At 36.8% G+C, this 26,970-nt stretch overlaps 1 protein-coding gene and 1 long non-coding RNA gene across 4 annotated transcripts in view; one reads left to right on the plus strand and one right to left on the minus strand.

Annotated features, from left to right (window-relative positions):
* LOC135203126 (uncharacterized) overlaps positions 1–26,970 on the minus strand; it is a 228,735-nt gene that overhangs the window by 110,130 nt on the left and 91,635 nt on the right. The gene's annotated exons all lie outside the window — the stretch shown is intronic.
* The window catches only part of LOC135203122 (integrin alpha-PS3-like), a 55,776-nt gene continuing 45,133 nt past the window's right edge, over positions 16,328–26,970 (plus strand). Inside the window, exons 1-4 of one of the 3 annotated variants that reach the window (XM_064232764.1) lie at positions 16,328–16,932; positions 17,918–18,187; positions 18,658–18,791; positions 24,250–24,368. In XM_064232764.1, the coding sequence (XP_064088834.1) occupies positions 17,955–18,187; positions 18,658–18,791; positions 24,250–24,368 (486 nt within the window). In that variant the 5' untranslated portion in view covers positions 16,328–16,932; positions 17,918–17,954. Of the gene's footprint in view, positions 16,933–17,054; positions 17,409–17,917; positions 18,188–18,657; positions 18,792–24,249; positions 24,369–26,970 lie in introns of those variants that run through there. The other 2 variants (XM_064232765.1, XM_064232763.1) reach the window with 2 other exon arrangements.

Consider the following 26,970-nt stretch of genomic DNA (forward strand, 5'->3'; position numbering starts at 1 on the left):
CATGTTTCGAGTAGTACTATCACTCGTTATCAACCTACAAAATTAAAATGAATGACATTATAGTTCTTGCAATCAAATTCACAATAATAAAATTACTTGTATAGAAATTATAAGAGTACGTTAAAAGATAGCTAACACTCAAAAAAATTAAAGTAAAATAAAAAAAAAAAATGGCTAAATGAAACAATCGAGTAGATAAAATAAAATAAAGCAGAATGCAAATTTAAGTCACAAAAACGGATGGTACAAAAGAACAGTAAATATACTAAGTCGAGATACAAACCAGCAGGATGCAGACATAAAACACAAAAGTGAGGTAACAGCTACATTTCTAGCCAAGGAAGGCTGTAGGAAACTGGGCAGAGGTTAAAATAGAAAAATCATCGATATGTAAAGGGTGACCAGACTCCTCGCTGTGTTCCCTAATTGCACTATAACTAGGTCTTGTAAGATAATTGCCTTGTGTTTTTAGTTTGCATCCTGCTGGTTTGTATCTCGACTTAGTATATTTACTGTTCTTTTGTACCATCCGTTTTTGTGACTTAAATTTGCATTCTGCTTTATTTTATTTTTATCTACTCGATTGTTTCATTTAGCCATTTTTTTTATTTTTTTTATTTTTTTTATTTAATTTTTTTAAGTATTAGCTATCTTTTAACGTACTCTTATAATTTCTATACGTGTAATTTTATTATTGTGGATTTGATTGCAAGAACTATAATGTCATTCATTTTAATTTTGTAGGTTGATAACGAGTGATAGTACTACTCGAAACATGTCCCAATAAAGTTATACAAAATGCTGTTCCGGGTTTTGGTCTTGGTGTCCTTACTGATATATATATATATATATATATATATATATATATATATATATATATATATATATATATACATATACATATATATATACATATATATATATATATATATATATATATATATATATATGTAATGAAGAGGACAGCGAGAAGACTGGAAATCATTTCTTCTTTTTATTTACACCTACGTTTCGGGAATCCTTTCCCATCTTCAGGGTTATAAATAGAATTATTTTTTTACAATATTAAAAACTATGCTAAATTAAGCTAATAATTATAAGCACTTTGTACCCCTATGTTAATTTCAAATTTGAGTTCAACAACCCTTTAACAATAGGCAGCCTTTTCAAATTCAAAGACACCCTTCCGGAGTTGATGCGTTCTTTCGTTGTGTTTGAGTATACTTGTCCAAAATGTAACTTTGGAAATTACGTCGGATCTTCCCGACGCTTACTGAAAGTCCGCATCGATTCCCATAAATGTGTCGGTTATCGCACTGGATGCATTTTAAAATCAAAAGAATTTTCGGCCATAAGGAACCATTCAAATTCATGTAAAACTGACATTATGTATAATCATTTCAAAATACTCTTTCAAACTACTGATTGTCTTTCGCTGCTCCTTCTTTTAGAATCTCTTAACGTCAAGAAACTGTCTCCTTCCTTAAACAACCAAACTACCTTCACACCATTAAATATTGCCTAACTGCCTATTACTCACATTCTCTCTCTCTCTCTCTCTTCTTATTCCGCTAACATCGCCTCTAGACTATCATCTTTATCAGTTAGGCGGGCCACTCACAGTCGATCTGGTCATACGATAAGACCTGAGTGGGAGGAGACTCCAAAAACTGACTGCAAACTCATGTTACTGCCCGGTCTGAACAAAGTAGTCAGTCTTAAGTTGGCAGCCACACAGTTCGGACGCGGCGGAGGGGATATCTGATAATGAACCATGTATGCTCAGACTGTGCTGTTGCAGCCAGTATAACAATGAAAAATAAGCGCCACGAAAAAGAATATTAGGTCAATGATTGGTTGTTGAAGAGAGAAAACTCACACTTATTGCTTTTAATGGAAACAGGTAGCTCCCAGGGGTTGCTATGAAAAACGTAAGGGTGGACGAGGCAAATTTTGTAGAAAGATTAAAACGGTCGAGCAAAAGGTCACTTACGTGACGAAATCCACAACCCCCAATGAAAGGCCGAGTGCCACATTACGCTACTTAGCGACTGACTGTTCTTATCAAGATATATAATTGAGTGTGGCCATATCGCCCAAAGCTCTTGGAAGAGTCACGCTGGAGACATGTTAAGTTATTTGGACAACACTGCAATGACATAATAAAGATAAATAAAACGTGTACATTATGGGTCTGCATACAAGGAGGATTGCTGCAAACTACGCGGGATAATAAGCAGAGGCGTAACCTCAAAAGACCCTTACCACAAAATAAGCCTCAGGTTATATAGTAAGCCCAACCTTGTAGCAGCCCTAATAATGAAGAACAGCACCGCTCCGGGGGGACCGAAGGAGATGTGCACGAACGTAGTTTACAAATTTACTTGTCCAGAGATGTGTCAATCTAACAGACAAAGCTACATCGGGCACACTACAACAACCCTTCGGAGACGTCTACTGGCTCATAGAAATCAAGGGGCCATCCATCAACATTACATAGATGTTCACGACAGGAAGCCATCTCTACAAGAGCTCATAGAAGGCACCCAGGTCGTGCACAGAGAAGACAACTACGGTCGGGTCTTAATAACGGAAACGGTGAGCATCGCTATTCAGAAGCCGACCTTGAACGTCCAACAAGAATCGGACCATATACTCCCCTCCAGCAGGAGAAGGAATACGCAAGCCAACAGGGACCAGACAGCGCGCCCCAACCCACCGAAAACATCGCGCCCTTTAAAAGACATGAGAGGACCCAGCGAGGGCCAATTAACATCCTTGCTCAGGTCGCTGAGACCCCGCCCAACACGAATCTGCAGCCGTTATCTAACATAGACCATTTGGACACACACGCTCACTCACTCTAATTTAAATTATACACATTTATGTATAAACAGAAATGATCTGACTTGTACTTTTATGCATGTTATAAAATATTTTTTTTTATTCCTGTATTTAGATTTCTATATTCATTTTTATTCCTGTATGTAATTTTTTTAATTTTTTATTTTAAACCAACGTGTAACATATTAAATTTTAAACATACATTAAAGGAAACACTAGCACATGGCATTGTATTTTGAATATTTATTTAACCATTGTTTAAACTTCCACTTTTATTGTCACAGTACGTATATCCTTATGTTCTTTGTATCCAAAACAACACCCTTAAGCTGTTAATCCCTAGACTAACCAGTACTCATACCTCAAGGTCATACCTCCCACACGATGAAATAAATAGGCCGAAAGGGCAGATTGTAAGTCAGTAGTCGCTTGATAATGCCATAAGGCGAAACAGCTGTCGCGACAAAATCCAATAAATGGAAGAAGGAAGTCTGCGCATTTGACACCAGAAATTGACATATATATATATATATTTTTTTTTTTTTTTCAAAGCACAAATTACTTAATTATATATACATATATATATATATATATATATGTGTGTGTGTGTGTGTATGTATGTATATATATATATATATATATATATATATATATATTACGTAATTTGGTGCTTTGAAACCTGGTCGTTAACCCAGGATCTAGAAACGCTGTCCTTCAGTCTCCAACATCACTGTGGTGAATGAAAGTTTTATGTAATTTAATTTTGTTTACACTCATAAGGTAATTTGCAATTATATAAAATTTTGCAAAATTCAGTATGTAAAGTCAGTCCCGCTTGACTTCCGGGCTTGATCAGATCTGATTTGATTTGGAAATGCTTTTACTGTAGTTGCTCGAGAAATGCCACTAAACGGTTCGCGATTCTTTGGACTGACTGACGAGTTCCTCGAGTATTTCAAGACTACTTGAACGAGAGAAAGAACTGCGTAGGAACAGTCCTCTTCTAGACGATTCTAGGAAACAAATCCCATAGATAAAATCCCCACAAAGTAACATATCATCCTGGGAAAAAATCTCCAAAGAAAAATCCCCCGAAGGAAAAATTATCACCAATCCCCCTAAGGAAAATATCATCCAGGGAAAAAATCTCCAAAGAAAAAATTCACCAGAGGCAAAATCTCCTAAGAAAAAATCACACAAAGGAAAGTTTAACCCAGGGAAAAAAGCGCCCCAAAAAAATTCCCCAAACTAATATATCATCCAGGGAAAAATCTTCAAAGAAACAGGTCTCCAAAAGGATAAAATGTCCAAAGAAAAAAATCACCCGAAGGAAAATATCACCCAGGAAAAAATCTCCAAAGAAAAAAAGACCTCTAAGGAAAATATCATCCAGGGAAAAATTCTCCAAAGAAAAATATCACCCAGGGAAAAAATCTCCAAAGAAAAAAAACCCTTGAAGGAAAATATCATCTAGGGAAAAATCCCCAAAGAAAAAAATCACCCAAAGAAAAATCCACCTAAGAAAAATATCACCCAGGGAGAAAATCTCCAAAGAAAAAATCCCTTGAAGGAAAATATCATCCAGGGAAAAATCTCCAAAGAAAAAAATCACCCAAAGAAAAATCCACCAAAAGAAAAAATCTCCAAAAACAAAAAAAAAAATCACCCGAAGGAAAATATCACCGATGGAAAAAATCTCCAAAGAAAAATCCCCTCAAAATAAAATATCATCCAGGGAAAAAATCTCCAAAGAAAAAGTCCACTGAAGGAAAAATTCACTGAAGGAAGAAATCTCCAAAGAAAAAATACTACCAAAGTAAAATATCGTCCAGCGAAAAAATATCTAAAGAAAATAATCCCCAAAGGATAAAATGTCCAAAGAAAAAATCACCCAAAGGAAAATATCACCCAGGGAAAAATCTCCAAAGAAATTATCCCTTGAAGGAAAATATCACCAAAAAAAAAATTTCCAAAGAAAAAATCACTCAAAGGAAAATATTACCCAGGGAGAAATCTCCAAAGAAAAATCCTCCAAAGTAAAATATCACCCAGGGAAAAATCTCCAAGGAAATTTTCTCCTAAGAAAAACATCACCCAGGGAAAAATCTCTAAAGAAAAAATTCCTGAAGGATAATACCACCCAGGGATAAAATCACGAAAGAAAAAATCACCCAATGAAAATATCACCCAGGAAAAACTCTCCAGAGATAAAGTCTCCAAAGAAAAATATCACCCAGGGGAAAAATCTCTAAAGAAAAAATCACCCAATGAAAATATCACCCATGGAAAAAATCTTCTAAGAAAAAATTCCCCAAAAAATCACCCAAGGAATAAATCTCCTAATAAAAAAAATCTCTCAACGGAAAATATCACCCAGGGAAAAAATGTCCAAAGAAATCATCCTCTCAAGGAAAATATCAGTGGGAAAAAAATTTCCCGAAGGAAAATATCGCCCAAAGAAAAAATCTCCAAGGAAAAAATTCCCGAAGGAAAATATCACCTAGAGAAAAATATCCATTGAAAAATTCCCCAAGGGACAATATTATTCGGTGAAAAATCTCCAAAAGGAAAATATTACCCAGGGAAAAATTCTCCTAAGAACAAATCCTCTGAAGGAAAATATCATCCAGGGAAAAAATCTCCAAAGAAAAATTTTCCCCTGAAGGAAAATATCACCCAGGGGAAAAATCTCAAAGAAAAAAATCACCCAGAGAAAAAGTCTCCAAAGAAAAAATCCACGGAAAGAAAAAATCACCTAAGAAAAAATCACCTAAAGGATAATATCACCCAAGGAAAAATCTCCAAAGAAAAATCCTCACAAAGTAAATTTTATCATCCAGGGAAAAAATCTCCAAAGAAAAAATCCATCGAAGGAAAAATCTACAAAGAAAAAATCACTCAAAGGAAAAGATCATCCAGGGAGAAATCTCCAAAGAAAAATCCTCCAAAGGAAAATATCACCTACGGAAGAAATCTCCAAGGAAAAATTCTCCTAAGGAAAATATCATCCAGGGAAAACTCTCTAAAGAAAAAATCCTGAAGGAAAATATCACCCAGGAAAAAAATTCCTTAAAGGAAAATATCACCCAGGGGAAAAATCTCCAGAGAAAAAATCTCTAAAGAAAAAATAACCCAATGAAAATATCACCCATGGAAAAAATCTTATAATAAAAAGTCCCCCAAAAGGAAAATATCACCCAGGGAAAATTGCCAATGAAATAATTACCTGAAGGAAAATATCACCCCAAAAAAAACCACTTAGGGAAAAAATTCCTGAAGGAAAATATCACCTAGGGAAAAAATACCCATGGAAAAATCCCCCAAAGGATAATATTATTTGGGGAAAAGTCTCCAAAGAAAAAATCTCCTAAAGGAAAATATTACCCAGGGAAAAATCTATATAGAAAAAAAATCCCATGAAAGAAGATATTACTTTGAAAAAATTTCAAAAGAAAATTCCTCAAAGGAAAATATCACCCAGGGATAAAATCTCCAAAGAAAAATTTTTCCCCTGAAGGAAAATATCGCCCAGGGGAAAAATCTCCAAAGAAAAATCCCTTGAAGGACAATATTATCCTGGGAAAAATCTCCAAAGAAAAAAATCACCCAGAGAAAAAATCTCTAATGAAAAAATCCACTGAAAGAAAAATATCCGAAGAAAAAAATCACCTGAAGGAAAATATCACCCAAGGAAAAAATCTCCAAAGAAAAATCCCCACAAAGTAAAATATCATCCAGGGAAAAATCTCCAAAGAAAAAATCCATTGAAGGAAAAAATCTCCAAAGAAAAAATCACAAGGAAAATATCACCAAGTGAAAAAATCTCCAAGGAAAAATTACCCCTAAAGGATAAAATCTCCAAAGAAAAAATCACCCGAAGGAAAATATCACCCAGGGAAAAATCTCCAAAGAAAAATATCACCCAGGGAAAAAATCTCGAAGGAAAAAAATTCCCTGAAGAAAAATATCAACCAGGGAAAAATCTCCAAGGAAAAATTCTCCTAAGGAAAATATCATCCAGGGAAAACTCTCTAAAGAAAAATTCCTTGAAGGAAAATATCGCCCAGGGAAAAAATATCCAAAGAAAAATATCACCCAGGAAAAAATCTCTAAAGAAAAAATCACCCAATGAAAATATTGCCCTTAGAAAAAATCTTCCAAGAAAAAATTCCCCAAAGAAAAATATCACCCAAGGAATAAATATAATAAAAAAAATTCCCCCAAAGGAAAATATCACCCAGGGAAAAATCTCCAAAGAAAACATCCTCTCCAGGAAAATATCACCCAGGGAAAGATCGCCAAAGAAATAATTTTCCAAAGGAAAATATCACCCAAAGAAAAAATCTCTAGGGTAAAAAATCCCAAATGAATATATCAGATAGGGAAAAAATATCCATGAAAAAATCCCTCAAAGGATAATATTATTCGGGGAAAAATCTCCAAAGAAAAAATCTCCAGGGAAAAATCTATATAGAAAAAAGCCCATGAAAGAAGATATTACTTTGTAAAAATTTTCAAAGAAAATTCCCCTGAAGGAAAATATCACCCAGGGAAAAAATCTCCGAAGAAAAATCCCTTGATGGAAAATATCACCCAGGAAAAAAATCTCTAAAGAAAAAATCCCTCGAAGGACAATGTCTCCCGGGGGAACAATCTCCAAAGAAAAAATCCCTCGAAGAAAATATCACCCAGGGAAAAAATCTCCAAAGAAAAAATCCCTCAAAGGAAAATGTCACCCAGGGATAAACCTCAAAAGAAAAATTTCTCGAAGGAAAATGTCACCCAGGGAAAAATTTTGCTAAGAAAAAAGCATCCGGAGGAAAATATCACCCAGGGAAAAAATCTGCAATGAAAAAATACCCCAAAAGTAAAATATCATCCAGGGAAATAATCTCCTAAGAAAAACATTCCTCAGAGAATAAAATCTCCAAGCAAAAAAATCCCTTTAGGGAAAATGTCACCCGGGGAAAAATCTCCAAAGAAAAAACCTCTCATAGAAAAATATCATCAATAGAAATATTCCTCCAAGGAAAATATCAACCAGGGAAAATCTCCAAAGAAAAAAACTCCTCCAAAGGAAAATTCCCCTTAAGGGAAATACCACCCAGGGAAAAATCTCCAAAGAAATAATTTCCCGAAGGAAAATATCACCCAGGGAAAAATTGCCAAAGGAAAATATCACCCCGGGAAAAAATCTCCAAAGAAAAATTTCTCTGAAGGGAAAAATCTCCAAAGAAAAATCCCTCAAAAGGAAAATATCACCCAGGGAAAAAGCTCCAAAGAACTAATTTCCCGAAGGAAAATATCACCCAGGGTAAAATCTCCAAAGGAAAATATTACCCAGGGAAAAAATCTCCAAAGAAAAAATCTCCCAAAGTAAAATATCGCCTACGGAAAAATCTCCAAAGGAATAATTTCCTGAAGGAAAATATCACCTAGAGAAAATACCCAAAGGAAAATATTACCCAGGGAAAAAATCTCCGAAGAAAAATTCCCCTGAAGGAAAATATCGCCCCAGGAAAAATCTCCAAAGAAAAATATCACCCAGGGAAAAAATCTCACAAGAAAAATTCCTCTGAAGCAAAATATCACCCAGGGAAAAATCTCTAAAGGAAAATATTATTCAAGGGAAAATCTCCAAATAAAAAATCTTCCAAAGTACAATATCACCCAGGGGGAAAATCTCCTAAGAAAAAAATTCCCAAAGGAAAGTATCACCCAGGGAAAATATCTCCAAAGAAAAAATTCCCCCAAGGAAAATATCACCCAGGGAAAAAGTCTCCAATGAAATAATTCCCTGAAGAAAAAAAAGCTCCAAAGAAAAAATCCCCCAAAGGAAAAAATCCCCAGAATGAAAATATCACCCAGGGAAGAAAAAAAACTCTCCAAAGAAAAAAATCTTCTGAAGGAGGAAATCCCCAGAATGAAAGATCCCCACGAAGGAAAACATCCGGTAGATCTAGGGTACTTATCCGCGGCGGTCTAGACTATGGCAGTTGCGGTTTTTCTATGCAGTTTTATCAACTGAACAAGAATTTTAAGTGATATTTATTCGGACGGCTGTTTTTAACACCCCAGGGGCCAGTACTAAACACGGCAAAATACATTGGACGCCCCAATCCCTAGTGGATGTCGTATCCGCCGGTTACGTTCCTTGCAGTCCGTGCGGACTGCTTCTGTAGAAATACCAAACTTCCCACCCCCAAGGAAAAAGTCCCAAAGAAAATTTCCCCTCAAGAAAATTGTGAAACCCAATTTTATCATAAAATTAAACTATGTAAATGTAACAAAATACACGAACTGAAAGGCGGACTCGCACCAACGGACAACTTACAAAAGGAAATAACTTCAAAACAATTGACAACGAGGTCCCAAATGCCTACAAGGCCAAGAAAGGGAAGTTTCAAAAAACCGTGGAAAAAATCCCATCAGTCTCTAAAAGTTTCAAACAAAAAAAAGCCTTATTCGTGCAACATTTCGCCTATTCGATTATATCAATATCGATATTCACGTGAACTAATATTACGTATGTCCAAAATCGCATTCACCGCTCAAATCTATGGAGGGATATTTATTAACTCGCATTTCAAAGTGTAACAAAGGCAATTATCCTTGTGTTTATATAAGTAAATTGTCGCTTTGACCGGTTTGCGTGACGTCACAAAATCACAGGGGCAAATAAGTCCCCCACGGTCCTAAACCCAAGATGGATAAGATAAGGTGAGTTCCCGCGCATGGTACATTGCATTTAAGAAAGTAGGCTTATATTAATGTCTCTGTGGCTCTATTTCCAAAATACAAATACATATGATAGGGAATATAATATCAATGGAAATAAAAATTTACGCATGATATAAGCTTTATTCCTAACATTTCATTGGAAATCTTATTGCAATTAACTCTCTCTCTCTCTCTCTCTCTCTCTCTCTCTCTCTCTCTCTCTCTCTCTCTCGTTTCAATCAAGCGATTTTTCAAAATTACTGAACAATTTGTTTTCATCTTATTATAGCTTCTATGGGATTTCTGCATTCTGTCTCTCATTTCAATCAAATACATTTTCGATATTACTGAACAATATTTTTTTCTTTTTGACACCTTTGCTACGAAAGTTGTCCTTCTTAGAGTTTAATATTTTTATTCTAAAATTAAGCCTACATCTAATTAAAATGTTCATGACCTCCGGAACATCAATATTGGCGGCCTTGAATATATCAGTAAGATTTGAAACTGCTCTGACTCCTGGTTTTAGAGCATCACCAAGGAAAATTTTGAATAAATCTTCCATTTCTTATAGATTTCCTCTAAAATGATTAGGCGGCCTATATAATACCTATCTCTTTATTATGATATCCAGTCCTCGCCTGTTTCATCCACAGCAGCTGAGCCTAATTATGTATACGAACCCTCCCAAATAACTTAAGGACTCATTTCCTATCAGTGCTTCAGGTTCTGTCTCTACTAAATTTTCTACTTGATCTTCCTCAGTCTCAGTCTCATTGTTAACAGGTAGAAGGTGCTTCATGAGACACGCAGAGATGCATAACTCGGAATCTAGATCATTGGGAGCAACATTTGATCAATTATTTCGACTTGACGTGGACTGTTCGAGAAAGCATCTCTGCCTTTCTTTACCATATCATATTCCATGCACAGGTTCATCAAGTCAAATCCTTTTTCATCGCTCTGGCATTTCGATTTGGTGAAAATATAAACGCACATGCTTCAGTAATAGTATTATATATATATATATATATATATATATATATATATATATATATATATATATATATAGAGAGAGGAGAGAGAGAGAGAGAGAGAGAGAGAGAGAGAGAGAGAGAGAGAGAGAGAGAGAGATTTCGGGCGGTCTTAGGGAAGTAATTGAGCAATTCGTGCCTAAGATTTCTGGCAAAATCATTGGGCTGGAAATGTGAGGTACAAATTCGGGCAGTTTTGGATTGATACCATCACGTTCTTTTGCATATATCCACCCACTTCTTACATAGTTCTGCATCTTTTGGGAAACGATAAAATCTAATTTTTTCACTTCCATCAGTTCTGTCGGTCTTATAAGAATTGGAGCACCCGTATATGGCACAAATTACTATGATGGATGTGTCCTCGCAAATGAAAACATAAACATCTGTGAAAAAACGCGGGATATTTCCCGCCTATGTGTCGCCTGGCTGAACTCTCCAAGTCTCCAGGTGACATCATGTCACGAGTGTTGAAAACGGGACCTCTAGGTAAAGGTAGGTTTACACCTATGCACTTTTGTGTTGCGGGCTGTTACGGCGTGGGACCGCAAGAAACTGCCACCAAATTGACGCTGTGGGGAGAAAAAATTATCGTTATTGGGCGGCATGGCGTGGACCCGTGCAGTGTGTTACGGGCATGTCACGGTGTGTTCTTGCGGTGTCTAGTGGAGTGTTACGGAGTTGGCACAGTGTTATGGTCATTGTTGCTATGCCGGGGCACGTGCTCTTGTGGCTTTGTTACTCTGTGTAGCAGTGTGTTGCGGGTGGGTTGCGGTGTTGTTGCGGAGTGCACGCACATCCGCACGAGACACAACGTGCAACAGTGCATGATTGTTGCACATCCACCACGCCACACCGTGCCAGATATGAACTTTGGGTATATATAGAGGCCTGCCAAGCACATCCTTCATTCCATGCCCAACCAGCATGCAATATGGACCTCAACAGCCTCTCACCCCACGAGACCCAGAGATTTTTGTTAGCTGTCCTGTGTTTCTGTGCAGTCCAGGTCATCGACGGGTTGAGAAGACGTACTACAGTGCCACAGCCACCTGCACCACGCAGAAAGGATGGCAGGGCAGGGCGGATTTGGGCTCGGGAGTGGCTGACACGGCAGCAACTACATGGGTACTATGACCAGCTACTACGAGAACTGAACAAGGAGGACCGCAAAGGACACAAGAACTTTCTATGCATGCATCTACCCTGAATTGTTCGAGGAGATGGTCGAAAGGCTGACACCCCTGTTGAAGAAGAAGGACACGAAGATGCGGCCGGCTTGCACAAGAAGTGGGACTCAAGTTGGCAGTCACTCTCCGCCACCTGGCAAGTGGGAACGACTATACAAGCCTGCAATACAGCTTCAGAGCCTCCAAGAGTTCCATATCCCGGTTTATCCCATTAGTCTGCCAAGCCATTATCGACACATACAAACCAGAAGTGACGAAGTGCCCCAAGACACCAGAAGAATGGAATGACGTAGCAAAATGATTCGCCTCCAAGTGGAACTACTTCAGTTGTGTGGGAGCCCTGGATTGGAAGCACGTCACGATCAAGAAACCCAAAGGCGGAGGATCACTGTATTTCAGTTACAAGAAGTTTCACAGCATCGTCCTCATGACCCTCTCCAATGCAAAGTACAGGTTCCTGTTTGTCGACGTCGGTGCAGAAGGAGGTGCTGGGGATGGAGGAACTTGCCAGAAGTGCAACCTGGCCAGGGCCATCACAAACAACCGAGCAGGACTCCCACAAGAAAGAAATCTGCCCAATGAGGACGAACCCATCCCCTTTTACATAGTCGCCGATGATGCCTTCACTCTCAATCCATGGTTGATGAAGCCCTACTCCCATCAATCACAAGATCCCATCGAACGAATATACAGCTACAGATTATCTCGCGCTCGTCGTGCCTGCTGCAGATGAGATGGCGAGTCTTCAGGATGACGATGCAACAGGATGTACAGGTGTGCAAAAGATAACTTTGTGTGCATGTGTCATGCACAACCTGGCACTGCAACGCTACCCACTTGCTGGCACCAACGTCGACTATGAGGACCAACACCATAACGTCGTAGCAGGTACTTGGAGGGAGGAGTCGCTGAACCTCATGGAACGACTCATGGCAAGAAGGGGACCAAACTACACACGTCGAGCGAAGGCCGTCAGAGATTACCTGGCCCAGTACTACTCATCGGATGCAGGCACAGTGGAATGGCAAGAGCGAATGGTGTTTCCTCGAGGACGACCAGCTGCTGACGAGTAGAAGACCCAAAGAACTCTGTACTAAAACATAACCAAACAAATGTACATAATTGTAAATAAAGATCATGATGTATTTCTCATTGTTTTATACTCCCATACTTTTGTATTGTCCTAATAACAATATTAATATAATAAATAATATTGGAATGATGCTTGGTACATATAAAAAATGATGTTGGAAAATAATTAACTGAAAATTATAATAACATAATTCATAATAATGAGACAAATGAGAAGCAAATGATGGACATAACAAAAATACTTATACTAAACAAACATGAAAAGCATAGAATATAAGAAAATGAACATAAAAAGCATAGAAAGTAAGAAAATAAACATGAAAAGCATAGCATATCAGAAAATATACATGAAAAGCATAGAATATAAGAAAATGAACATAAAAAGCAAAGAAAGTAAGAAAACAAACTTGAAAAGCATAGAATATCAGAAAATAAACATGAAAAGCATAGAATATAAGAAAATGAACATAAAAAGCATAGAATGTAAGAAACTGAAATTGGGACTTGGTTTTTAAGTGGCTCATATGGGCCACTTGGACTGTAAAGGATTAAGTGTTTGCAAACATTTTCAGCACTTTTCCCTCTTCTTTTAAGGTTGTAAAATTCTAATTAGTGGAAATAGTTGAAGTTTCATCCAAATCGGGCCAGTATTAAGAGAGATAGGACAAGTTTCACAATCGAGCGGCTGCCATCTTAGATGACGTCACAACCAGAAAACCTACTAGATGGTGGATGTCCACCCAAGTCAAAAACACTTACTAAGACACCTACTAAACATTTCTGGAGTAAAATTCTCTATACTAAAATTTTCTTACAAAACCATACCTAGCACCTGGACTAACTATCTCTCGTGCGTCCTCTTCCTCTCTTATCCTTCGTCTCTTCCTTCTTCTCTTATCTCTGATGATCTGATTCTCTCTACTTCCTCAGAGTCATATATATATATATATATATATATATATATATATATATATATATATATATATATATATATATATATATGTGTGTGTGTGTGTGTGTGTGTGTGTGTGTCGATCTCAGGGCGGGGCTGAAAAGGGCGGAGCTTAACCATCGAACGTTACCGTCCGTCGACAGAAACTTTTTAGAATGCTCTCAACAAAATGTTACATCTTAATGCGCGCCGTTTCTAACAACGGCCGCGTGCTTGGAGTTCCACAATACACCTGAGAATTCTCGAACAATCATGAGTACAGACGCCTCAAACACGTCCGGGAATACCTCCTTGCTGCAGACCTACTCGAAGAAGATACATTTTCCTTTCCTTTAATATATGTTTTTTTTTTTGCTATAGTGATTACCATGACACGTTCCCCAAAAAGAAAAAAATGAAATCAACTGATTTTATCAGTTGATTTCAGGGTAACAATTCTGCATAAAGCTTTAACTCATTTAAACAAACAGACTTCTCAATTCATTCACCCAACTGTGCTAAAATAGAAAACAGTCATCAGGCTACTCATTCTGAAAAATCTCTAGCAAGGCTATCAGCTATAACATTATCCTTTCCTCTTAATTTTTCCTTTTCTAAACTCGGATTAAACTTCGAAATTCTTAAGCACCTCGGAGTTTTTCTCTAAACTAATTTCTTTCTGTGACACCATTACTATGGGCACGGACGGTGCCCATGGTTTGTTTGTTTGCGTGGTGCTTTTACGTTGCATGGAACTAGTGGTTATTCAGCAATAGCACCAATAGCTTTACGCGACTTCCGAACCACGTCGAGAGTGAACTTCTATCACCAGATATACACATCTCTCACTCCTCAATGGAATGGCCGAGAATCGCAACACGCGACCACCGAGGTGGGATGCAAACACCATACCAACCACACCACTGAGGCACTTATGGTGGCCATTATATTTTTTGAGCAAGTTTACATGCAACAACTTTGCTTTACGCTTACCCATATCGATTAAATAATTTAGATATCCCCTTTTTTCATATATATATATATACTATATATGATATATATATATATATATATATATATATATATATATATATATATATAGATATACACACGTCGATCTCGGGGCGGGCTAAAATGGGCAGAGCTTAACCATCGAACGTTACCATCCCTCGACAGGAACTTTTCAGAAGGTTCTCGACGAAATGTTACATCATAATGCGCGGCATTTTTAACGACGGCCGCGTGCTGGAGTTCCACAACACACCTGAGTATTCGAACAATCATGAGAACAGACGCCTCAAACATGTGCGGGAATGCCTCCTTGCTGCAGATCTACTCGAAGAAGATACATTTTCCTTTCCTTTAATATTTGTATTTTTCGCTATAGAGCGATTACCATGACACGTTACCAAAAAATAGCAAAGAATTCAAAAAGTTAAAAGGGCATTGTGGCTATTACAATTGCATATGTATCTGGTAAAAAAGTGACCAGTAAATTCTACACACACGCACACACACACACACACACACACACACATATATATATAAATATATATATATAAATATATATATATATTATATATATATATATATTACATTATTAAAAAAAGGGCTGTACTCTGTATAATAAGTAAATGAGGAAAAAACTCCCAAAGATAGCTAATCTGTTCAGGATGTGCAATGCTAACTCTAATCGGAACCTCGGACAAACGAACAAACATGAACTTTGTGACTGTCACTTTCCATTTCATCGAAGCTGGTCCTAGTCTATATATACGTGTATATATATATATATATATATATATATATATATATATATATATATATATATATATATATATATATATATATATATATTCATTAAGCTGCAAATGTCGTTTAACATCCGATTCACGCTACTTCGGGAGTATCACCGAGGGGGAATTATAAGTGATAAATGGAATGTTTGTTTGTTTGTCTGTTTGTTTGTATGGTATTTTTACGTTGCATGGAACCAGTGGTTATTCAGCAACGGGACGAACCACGTCGAGAGTTAATTTCCATCACCAGAAATACACATATCTCACCCCTTAACCCCGGACAGGTATCGCTATTTTGGTGCCCCTTTAAAGTTTTGGGGGGTCGAGCTTGACCCAAGCGGCCAGAAAAATTTGTGAAAATTCAAAAACTGTAGCTATGCTGTACATTTTAATTTCTAAAATTAATTTCACCATTGCTGAACACTACTGAGAAGATAAATCATACCTATCTACAAATTGAATATTTATTACAAATATATTATAAAATAAGTATATAAAAAAATAATTTACGAAAATATTTACAACGAATACAAAACACGTTATATACACACAAAAATTGATGGAATCCTTCCTAAAACTATTATTTACAATATGTGATTGCCAGAAAAGGTGTCGGACCCATAAAGGTCAAAATCTGAAACGAGAAAAAAGGGTGAATTTCACAAATTTATTTTGGTACCTAAATGAAATAGGAAGTGGCTAATTTTTTTATAGAATAAACTCATTTTATCCTAGAACAGAATTATGTAAAAAGATCTGCACTAAGATATATTTTACTGCTATATCAGAAATGTTATTCTCTCTCTCTCTCTCAAACAATAATTTACGACAATAGTTAAAAAAAAATACAATATACGCTATATACACAAAAATTGTGGGAATCCTTCCTAAAACTACTATTTATAATATGTGACTGTCAGAAAAGGTGTCGGACCCATAGAGGTAAAAATAAAAAAAAAGAAGAGAAAAAAAGGGTGTTTTTGGCCCCAAAAATTGTCAAAATTTCACGAACATGAGATCTCAGAATACTATGCGTTTCGTTTATTTTTGATAGCGAACTGAAGAATTATTAGATTTTTAATTTTTTATGTTAATGAGAATTTTGTATGTCGGTTCTGTATTCACAGTAACTGAATAACTTGCCTCCTTCCCTTCCCCCCTCCCCCAAAAATATACCGGAATGGAGAGCCGACCGAGCAGCTTCCCGTCTCATTTTTATTCCCCGATACTTCACTTGTTCATTTGGCGTCGTGTTGTCAAGTGGTGTTTTGTGCTCTAGAAAGGACGATTATTACCCTCATTCTTCGAACCTTGTCATTTTGGTTAGTTTTGAGTTCCTTCGAGTTGTAACCACATTTTGAGTGATTCATTTTCATTCATCTCTATATATAGTTACCCATTTTACATGTTTAACCTTTGGTTATTAAATTAATTTTACATTTCAATTCAGCAAATGCGTTCCAGTATCCCTCCATTTTACTTCATTTTCCCGTGATCCCATTTTATTGGATTGTAAATATATTATTATTATTATTAGCCGAAACCTATTCTTATGGACCAAGTTACTGAAGAGGCCACAAAATATAAAGGGAAGTAGAGAAAGAAGAGACCCCACTCTGTATTGCTTTGAAGTAATTTATAGAAACGACGTAACATATATCAAGTCCTCTGAGGTCTGGAAATCAACCCGTGAATCCTCGTTAAGATTTTGAGAGAGAGAGAGAGAGAGAGAGGCGAGCACCTATCGTGTATCTCACAGCAACTTATGATCTGAGCTCATGTCAATATGGACTGCGCAGTAAGTCAAAGTTGCAGTACTTAATTGTGGTATTATTTATTAATAATAGTGTGTTATCCTCGTTAGCACTGGATTGGATTGAGAGAGAGAGATGCTCCCCGTAATTTAGATACCGCAAAGGTAGCCTTGGTGTGTCATTACGTGAAGCTTTCAGCGATTTTTGACCAATTAACAACATTAAGGATGCAGTCCACTTGGTTCATACACACTTTTTCGCCACATGGCTGCAACCTCTTTCAGTCCTTATACTGTACCTCCGTTCATATTTTCTTTCTTTCATCTTACTTTCCACCCTCTCCTAACGGTTGTTTCACAGAGCAACTACTTTGAGGTTTTCCTCCTGTTTACCCCTTTCAAACCCCCTTACTGTCAATTTCCCTTTCAGCGCTGAATGATCTCATAGAACCCAGCGCTTCTTGGCCTCTGGCCTAAGTTCTACACTCAATTCAATCCAAATGGTAGAATCAGTACGAGATATTAATATGAACTCTTCTCCTTTTTCGTGACAGGTTGGTCCAAAATCCGAGGCTTCGTGCGGAAGCAACCATGCCCCGATCGAGGGGCCTCTTTGGCTCAGCGATGCTGCCATTTCCCGCGTCATGGGCGGCCGTTTGGCTCAAGGCCTTGGTTTGGCTGACCATATCGACCGCAACTTCGGCCTTCAACCTCGAGCCTGAATCTGCCCAGATTTTCTCGGACCCGACGGCTGGCATAGGACGCGAGTCTTACTTCGGATTCTCGGTGGCTTTGCAGAGGAACGCTCTGGACAATTCTAACTGGTATGAGACTTCAAACTAAAGCCTCCTCCCTTACTGACAGGTTCGCCTAGTCCCACCCAAGCCACGGTCTAGGCATATACTCTGTTCTGTATCTGTTACGCCTAGTCCCAAGCCACGGTCTAGGCATATACTCTATTCTGTTACGGCAGGTCAAGGCTAATATGAGGTTATTATCACTTATACATCTATTCCTTACTTTTATTCCAGATTTTAGTAGCTCCTTATTTTTATTTTTATCATATATGAGCTTAGTTTTACTCAGCGGATATCAAGGCTGTTCCAGACGTAGATGCAACACATTATTGGTGATAACAATTAGCCTGGAAATATGCTCTCTGCCTCTCTCTCTCTTTAGCCATATGAAGCTAACAATATCTTTCAATCTCCTAATGCTCACTCTGTTTTGACCATGAATCCCTCACCTTGTTTTGGAATTAAAAACTTCTTTTAAAAAACTGACCTCTGTTCAGGCTGGTAGTTGGCGCACCCAGGGCTAACTCGAGTTCATACAAACCGACTGTGGTAATGGAACCTGGAGCCATCTTCAAATGCAACCTGCAAAACGACACCATCCCTTGTCAAGAACTTCGGATTGATGAAGCAGGTGGGAATGGCTACAATGAAAAAAAAAATCTCTTATGAATATCCTATGGCTGTTTCTGTATCGTGTAAACATTTCTCGGTGTTTTCTGTGCCTTGTATACACATTTTAAATAACTTGCTTTAGGTATTTACAGTAGGGAAAATGCTCTTCATTTACTCCTACATCAAATGTGATGTTGAAATGTCTGTACAAAAGAGGATATGACACTCAAACGTTACTCGGTACAGAAAGTTTCATTAAAATGTTTACGCTTCAGAAATATAAATAACAAGAGAGCTTTCAATATGTGTCCGTACTATACAAAATACATCCTTCAGGTGCTCACTCAATAGGCAAAAGTCTTTAGATCTTACCATTTTACAGATCCTCTTATAATAAACAAAACAGAAATACCCTTGGAATATTTAATGCATTCACTTATTCCATTAGCTTCTGAACCTTATTGTGGTCCGCTGCTGCTTGCCTCAGAACCATCCATGTCAGAGCCCACTAATAAAACAGGTCTCATTATATTAATAAGATTACCTTAGTCAACGTTTATGCCCATACGGCTATCTTACACAGTTCTCATCTTGAACACTCGCCATTCTACTGCCGTCACTTGAATTTGCTTAGACAGTGATGGAAGTTCTCAGAATTTTTAAGTGTCGATAAGTTGCCATGTCTTGTTCTGTGAACGAGAGACCGCTGCCTTCCGGTTATTACACAAATGACATTTTCCCTTCACTTGTACAAAAGAAGCATAGGAAAGAATAAGTTAGGGATAATTTAGTAGTTATTGCTTTGCTCTACCCTGTGCTCCTCTTTGTACAAGTGGAAGGAAAATGTCGTTGTTTTAATAACCAGAGGGCAGCATTCTCTCCTTCACAGATTGAGACATGGTTGCTTGTTAATACTTTGAATAATTTTCAAAACGCCCATAATTGTCAAAGCAAATTCAAATGACAGCAATAGGATGACGTGTGATGAAGACTTAAATGTGCAAGGCAACTGTAGACGTAAACGCTGACCAAGGTGGCCTTATTTTATAATAAGGCCTGCTTTATTAGTGAGCTATGACCCGTTTAAATACGGTCTGTGGACCGAATGGTAGTTACTGGTGATCTGTTGCCTATTTGCTTGAAGACTGCACGTTAGAGAAGTAGGTGACATACAGAAACATGGCTGTGAGAGTGTCTGTGCCATAGAGGGTCAATTATAACTGGATATCCTATAGTAGATTCACATCAACCGTGCATTTGATGTCTATAGGCCAGTTCCTTACGTCGTTCCTGATTGGCTGTTGTTAAGCCAGTCACAGGGCTGGAAACTCTTGGTCTCTCGAGAGAGTTCACATAGGCAGGATGCATGTTCCACCTCTCCTGAAAGACGTATCCATCAGGAGAGGTGGAACATAGAACCTACCCATGTGAACTCTCGATAGAGACTGAGACTTTCCAGCCCTGCGATTGGGTCATCAACAGCCAATCAGGAGCGTCGCGTCGTAAGGGACTGGCCTAGACATCAAATGCACGGTTGATGTGAATCTACTATAGCAGTAAGCTATCTTTAATTACTAAATAGTAAAACACACAACTGTCAAGTACCAGAAAATTTTCCAATCAAATATGAAGGAAATAAATTAAGTTTTTTTTCATTAATATGATAAAAAACAATATGATTGAAATCCAAGAAACTGTAGGAAATCAATGCTTGACCCGACCTCCAGCTTACTCAGGGTGCGTGATAAAATCTACAGTCAAATAGCGTGTTGTTTCACCAACGAAAATTTAAATAATGCTGTATTTTATTAAAAATAATTGTTCTGCACTGTTTAACATGCACATGATTTATTTTCTTCATTTTCATCCTAACCTAAAATTCCTGTATCTTGAACTCAACATAAAACACCTTCTCCAGACCTTTTTAGGCTTTTTCATAGGCCTTTTCTACACCCCCCCCCCCCCGCCCCAACAAGAACGACAACAGCAAGAACAACAACAATAACAACAAAGTAGTCTGTAGGCTTACTCCCCAAGTAAGAAAAAAAGAAGTGTGTTCACATTAGTGTTTGAAAATGACAAATGCTGAAGATTTTTTAAAAGTAAGGGAAAATGTCCATATATATATATATATATATATATATATATATATATATATATATATATATATATATATATATAAGCGAATTCCACAGGAAAATGATAGTCAGAAATCCAAGCGCTTTCGTCTTTACTCAGACATTGTCAAGGAGTTAATGAAGAACAATTGGAGAGAAAGGTCTCAGGTACAACACAAGATCAAGATTACCAGATGGTTAATTGTCAAAAGGGTAAAAATTTAAAGAGATAATCCATGATCATCGGATATCACACGGTCACAAACCTAAACAGATTGACCCTAACCGAAATTACAAAGTTTCTTTACAGTCCAAAACATGTAAAAACTGAATATATTAATTTTGTTGCTTATATTTATCTACAACATTTTTCATTATGAAAGCATCAAGTTTAAATAAACCAAGACTTAAATTTAGAACATTTTTATTATTTGACTTGATGAAACAAGATTCAATGATATTCCTTTTAACTGTGTCATTGCATGGGATTAAGGCTCTTGCTTGACTCCAGTTAATAGAATGGTCTAAATCTCTCATATGTACGAATAATGCATTCGATATTTGCCCAGTTCTCACAGAATATTGATCTTGTTTGAGACGTTGTGAAAGAGATTTACCGGTTTGTCCGTAATAGACTTTATCACACTTTTTTGCAAGGAATTTCATATATGCAGCCTGGAAGATCTTTAGGAGAATTTTTGATTACTAAACTCTTGACATTAATATTACTGAAAACAACATTTATGTTAAAAAGCTTCAAAATTCTAGGAATATCTAAAAACCTTTCATCATAGGGTAATTTTAGAATGTTATGCTTACTAAATTCAAGTTTGTCATTAGTTGAATAAACTGTTCTTCTAGCTCTTTTCCATGCCACATCTACAAAGGTCCTTGGGTATTTAAGTTTCATTGCAATATCATAAATAGTTTTAATTTCAGCGTCAATAAACTGCGGGCTACAGACACGTAAAGCCCTTAGAAACATCCCAGAAAAAACAGAAAATTTACCATTTTGATGGTGATTGGAGTAGTAATGAACAAAAGAGGCAATGTTAGCTGATTTTCGAAAGACTGAAAAGGTGAAATTTCTATCATTTCTATGGACAGTTACATCAAGAAAATTCAAATTACAATTTCTTTCTTCCTCTACAGTAAATTTTATAGAAGGGACTAAATTATTGAGATTATTAAGGAATTCCTGGAGATTTTCGTGAACTGGCCAAATACAGAAGATATCATCCACATATCTAAACCAAATAACTTTTTGGGGCAAAATTCTTGGTAAGAGTTTTGTCTCAAAAAATTCCATGTAAATATTGCTAAGGACAGGGGATAAGGGATTACCCATAGCCATGTCAAACTTTTGTACAAAAAATTCTCCATTAAAACAAAATTTACTATCTTTGATACATAACCTTATGAGACTAATGAGGTTTGCCACACTTAAGAGAATGTCATGACGTTCTAATTCCTCCTACAAATATTCAAGTAAGTCATCTACAGGCACTTTTGTAAATAAACAGACAACATCAAAACTTACCATATTAAAAACAAAATTCAAATTTAAACTATTCAATTTGTTTATAAAATCAACATTGTTTTTAACATTCGTGTTAGAAATGTTGCCTACCAAAGGAGTAAGAAATTTTACAAGCCATTTAGATAAATTATACGTAACTGAGCCCACTGAACTAATGATTGGTCTGATAGGGTTATTGATTTTATGTGTCTTGACTAAAAAGTTATTTGGTTTAGATATGTGGATGATATCTTCTGTATTTGGCCAGTTCACGAAAATCTCCAGGAATTCCTTAATAATCTCAATAATTCAGTCCCTTCTATAAAATTTACTGTAGAGGAAGAAAGAAATTGTAATTTGAATTTTCTTGATGTAACTGTCCATAGAAATGATAGAAATTTCACCTTTTCAGTCTTTCGAAAATCAACTAACATTGCCTCTTTTGTTCATTACTACTCCAATCACCATCAAAATGTTAAATTCTCTGTTTTTTCTGGGATGTTTCTAAGGGCTTTACATGTCTGTACCCCGCAGTTTATTGACGCTGAAATTAAAACTATTTATGACATTGCAATGAAACTTAAATACCCAAGGACCTTTGTAGATGTGGCATGGAAAAGAGCTAGAAAAACATTTTATTCAACTAATGACAAACTTGAATTTAGTAAGCATAACATTCTAAAATTACCCTATAATGAAAGGTTTTTAGATATTCCTAGAATTTTAAAGCTTTTTAACATAAATGTTGTTTTCAGTAATATTAATGTCAAGAGTTTAGTAATCAAAAATTCTCCTAAAGATCTTCCAGGCTGCATATATGAAATTTTATTGCAAAAAGTGTGATAAAGTCTATTACGGACAAACCGGTAAATCTCTTTCACAACGTCTCAAACAAGATCAATATTCTGTGAGAACTGAGCAAATATCGAATGCATTATTCGTACATATGAGAGATTTAGACCATCCTATTAACTGGAGTCAAGCAAGAGCCTTAATCCCATGTAATGACAGTTAAAAGGAATATCATTGAATCTTGTTTCATCAAGTCAAATAATAAAAATGTTCTAAATTTAAGTCTTGGTTTATTTAAACTTGATGCTTTCATAATGAAAAAAGTTGTATATAAATATAAGAACAACAAAATTAATATATTCAGTTTTTACATGTTTTGGACTGTAAAGAAACTTTGTAATTTTGGTTAGGGTCAATCTGTTTAGGTTTGTGACCGTGTGATATCCGATAATCCTGGATTATCTCTTTTAATTTTTACCCTTTTGACAGTTAACCATCTGGTAATCTTGATCTTGTGTTGTACCTGAGACCTTTCTCTCCAATGGTTCTTCATTAACTCCTTGACAATGTCTGAGTAAAGACGAAAGCGCTTGGATTTCTGACTATCATTTTCCTGTGGAATTCGCTTATTTATGAAGTCACGTGCATCTACTGTGATTTTTTAAGCATAAGCTATATATATATATATATATATATATATATATATATATATATATATATATATATATATAATATATATATATATATATATATGTGTGTGTGTGTGTGTGTGTGTGTGTGTGTGTATGTGTGTGTTAAAAGAAGGAGTTGTCATAAAAAATATCATTTCCACATAAGACTGATTTCAGTGGACTAAAACAGAGCCAGTAAAACAGCTGAGAGACAGGTGCAGATATCAGTGAGAAAAAATGAAATACAAGAAAGGACAGCCATATGGGAAGATCAAGACAAACTTCTATACCCACTAACCTGGGTTAGATATGTAGCAGGAGTTGCCCATCCTATCAGCCTTCGAATTAAAAATAATTAAATCAATTTCTTTTTTACAGGTATTTGTTCTACAGTAAATCAGCAAAACCGTAGGTGCCTCGAACACATGGACTTTGGTTGGCTTGGTTCATCGCTAGATTCGCAGCCTTCCCGTAAGGACAACAGACAAGCAACTGCTGTGAGTAACCCAAATCAAACAACGCAGTTATTTCATGCGCTTAAAATTAAAATGCATGAGCTGAATATCGAAATACTGTAAATGTGAAAAAAAACATTAGTCCTCAAGTATCTTTCATGTAATCCGATATCTGCTGCCAATTGCTGACCATAAGTTACATTCGGTGACCAACCCTTTATGAGCAAGAGTCAGGAAAGAGTCAGGCAAAAGTGGAGTTTGGTGAAAAAAAGGGGAGAGGGGCGGGGGCACCAACTACTACAAGAGGGCCAGTCTCCTTATTCACTATACTCTGTTTTTTTCCATCTGTCCACCAGCCTGTGATGTTTGCATATGGTAACACTCCGTCCCGGGCTTTAGATAGTTACGCTATGTGTAAGTTTTAGGTAAATAAAAGGATATCTGGGTGTACATTTGCAACTGAAAAGTGTTTTAATAATTTACTGTATGCAAATTACACCATTAATATTCGAAATAGGATATTGTTATTGTTGAATGTAAGCTAAATGTAACTATCTAAAGCCTGGGACGCAGTGTTACCATACGCAAACACCACAGGCGGGTTGACAGATGGAAAAAAACAGAGTTTAGGCGGTTTTGTTTTTATTGCATCTCATCATGAAGCCTTGTTGGTTCCTGTTTTACCGATTTCTGATAGAAGCATTTTACGCCCTTTTACTTTTGGATGTAATATTATTATGTTGGGAATCCGTTCCCTCTATGTAATATTATTCATGTATATTCGTCTGTGAAGGAACACATTCACAGCGGGGGCCCTGTCCCTTTTTGTTTATGTTTGTTCGTGCGTGCGTGACGGACACTAAGTTTCCATCTGCACCCGTCTATGTCAACCCAGTTCTTCTGTAATAAATATTAACTACAGGTTGCTTCTTGAGCAAGAGCCCGTGCTGGCATAAAGCCAGCTTAATCTTTAACAACAACTAATAAATTATTAGTACCCAGCTACATGTCTTACTCTCAGGTCCTCACAGTTTAATCAGACCATAAAGATAAAAGTATTATATGTTCTGCTCTATCTTCTTCCACAGTAGTTAATTTTTCTCTTTACCTCAACATCTTCAAACATGAAACAAGTTAAGCTGTCACAGCATATAACGTGCATTCTATGGAGAGGAGCAAGAGCCCGTGCCAGCACAAGGCTGGCTTAATCTTCAACAACATCAACAGTATTATCTATCAGTACCCAGCTACCTGTCGTACTCTCTGGTCCTCACACAGTAATTAATAATAAATAATAATAATAACAATATCCCTGAAAAAGTTCTATTCAAATTTGCAAAGGTTTATTTTATCTTCAGGTCTTCCTGTTAACATGATGTTTATTGGCTGTAATCCTTTTTTTTCATCAAATTTCCCACTTTTGAGGTACAGCATGGAATGAGTTCTCTCCCCACCCTCTCCTTGCTGCTCTCTTTTTCCCCACTAGATATTCATTCACATCAATCTTCATTTTTTCTGTCACCTCATAGTAGTCTATATCCCGTTACTTCCCTACCTACTACAGCATCAGTGTCACTAGTAACTTACAATCAATCATTGAATTCCCTTGTACTATTCCATCAACCTCATATAATTAGCCTAAGCCATCTCAATCTTTGAGATCTTTGTCCGTGATTAGTCTTTCAATCTCCTTTTGGATAACTTGATATGAGACCAACAGTCACCGGCTATCTCAGTGTGATTCCTATAGTAGATTCACATCAACTGTGCATTTGATGTCTATGCCCGTCCCTTACGACGCTCCTGATTGGCTGTTGATAAGCCAGTCACAGGGCTGGAAACTCTCAGTCTCTCTCGAGAGTTCACATGGACAGGATGTGTTCCACCTCTCCTGAGGTATACGTTTGAAAGACGTATCCCTCAGGAGAGGAGGAACACACATCCTGCTATGTGAACTCTCGAGAGAGACAGCCAATCAGGAGCGTCATAAGGGACGGGCATAGACATCAAATGCACGGTTGATGTGAATCTACTTTAGTATTTCCTTTTTTTGAAATGCTGGTGCTTCCAGCAGAAAAGTTTGGTGCTCTCATCCTACTCTACGACATTCTTCATCTCTTCTCCTATAGGCCTAGGCTTTTCAAAGTTGGCAGCTTGATTAGACTTCACTAAGCTTGTCAAAGTTGGTAGCCTGATTAGACTTTACTAGGATTTTCAAAGTTGGCTGCTTTATTAAACTTTACATTAAAAAAACCAGAAGATTCCTGACCATATGCAACAAGTCAGAATTGCAAGAAGAACTGGTTCAGAATGTTGTAAAGTTGATTCCTGGGATTCACAAGGGATAAGGACCCCAAATCCCGCCCCCACCCCCATAGCTAAAATCCGCGAATACTTGATACCCCTCTGAAAAGGCTTACAACTGCCTATTTTGGTAGTTTTAACATGAAAAATGTATTGAGTCACGATAATATAAAAATGAAACATTTTCCGTAAATAATGTGGATATATACAATCTACAGAAAAAAATCCGCGAATAGGTGAGGCTACGAATCCAGAACCGCAAATAGACGCGAGTCGACTGTAGTATATCATCTTGGCTAAAATTCTTAACAGGATGACGACGTTTCACTCTGCATCATAT

The sequence above is a fragment of the Macrobrachium nipponense genome, chromosome 33 (assembly GCF_015104395.2).
Source record: "Macrobrachium nipponense isolate FS-2020 chromosome 33, ASM1510439v2, whole genome shotgun sequence".
In the NCBI taxonomy this organism is placed as follows: Eukaryota; Metazoa; Arthropoda; class Malacostraca; order Decapoda; family Palaemonidae; genus Macrobrachium; species Macrobrachium nipponense.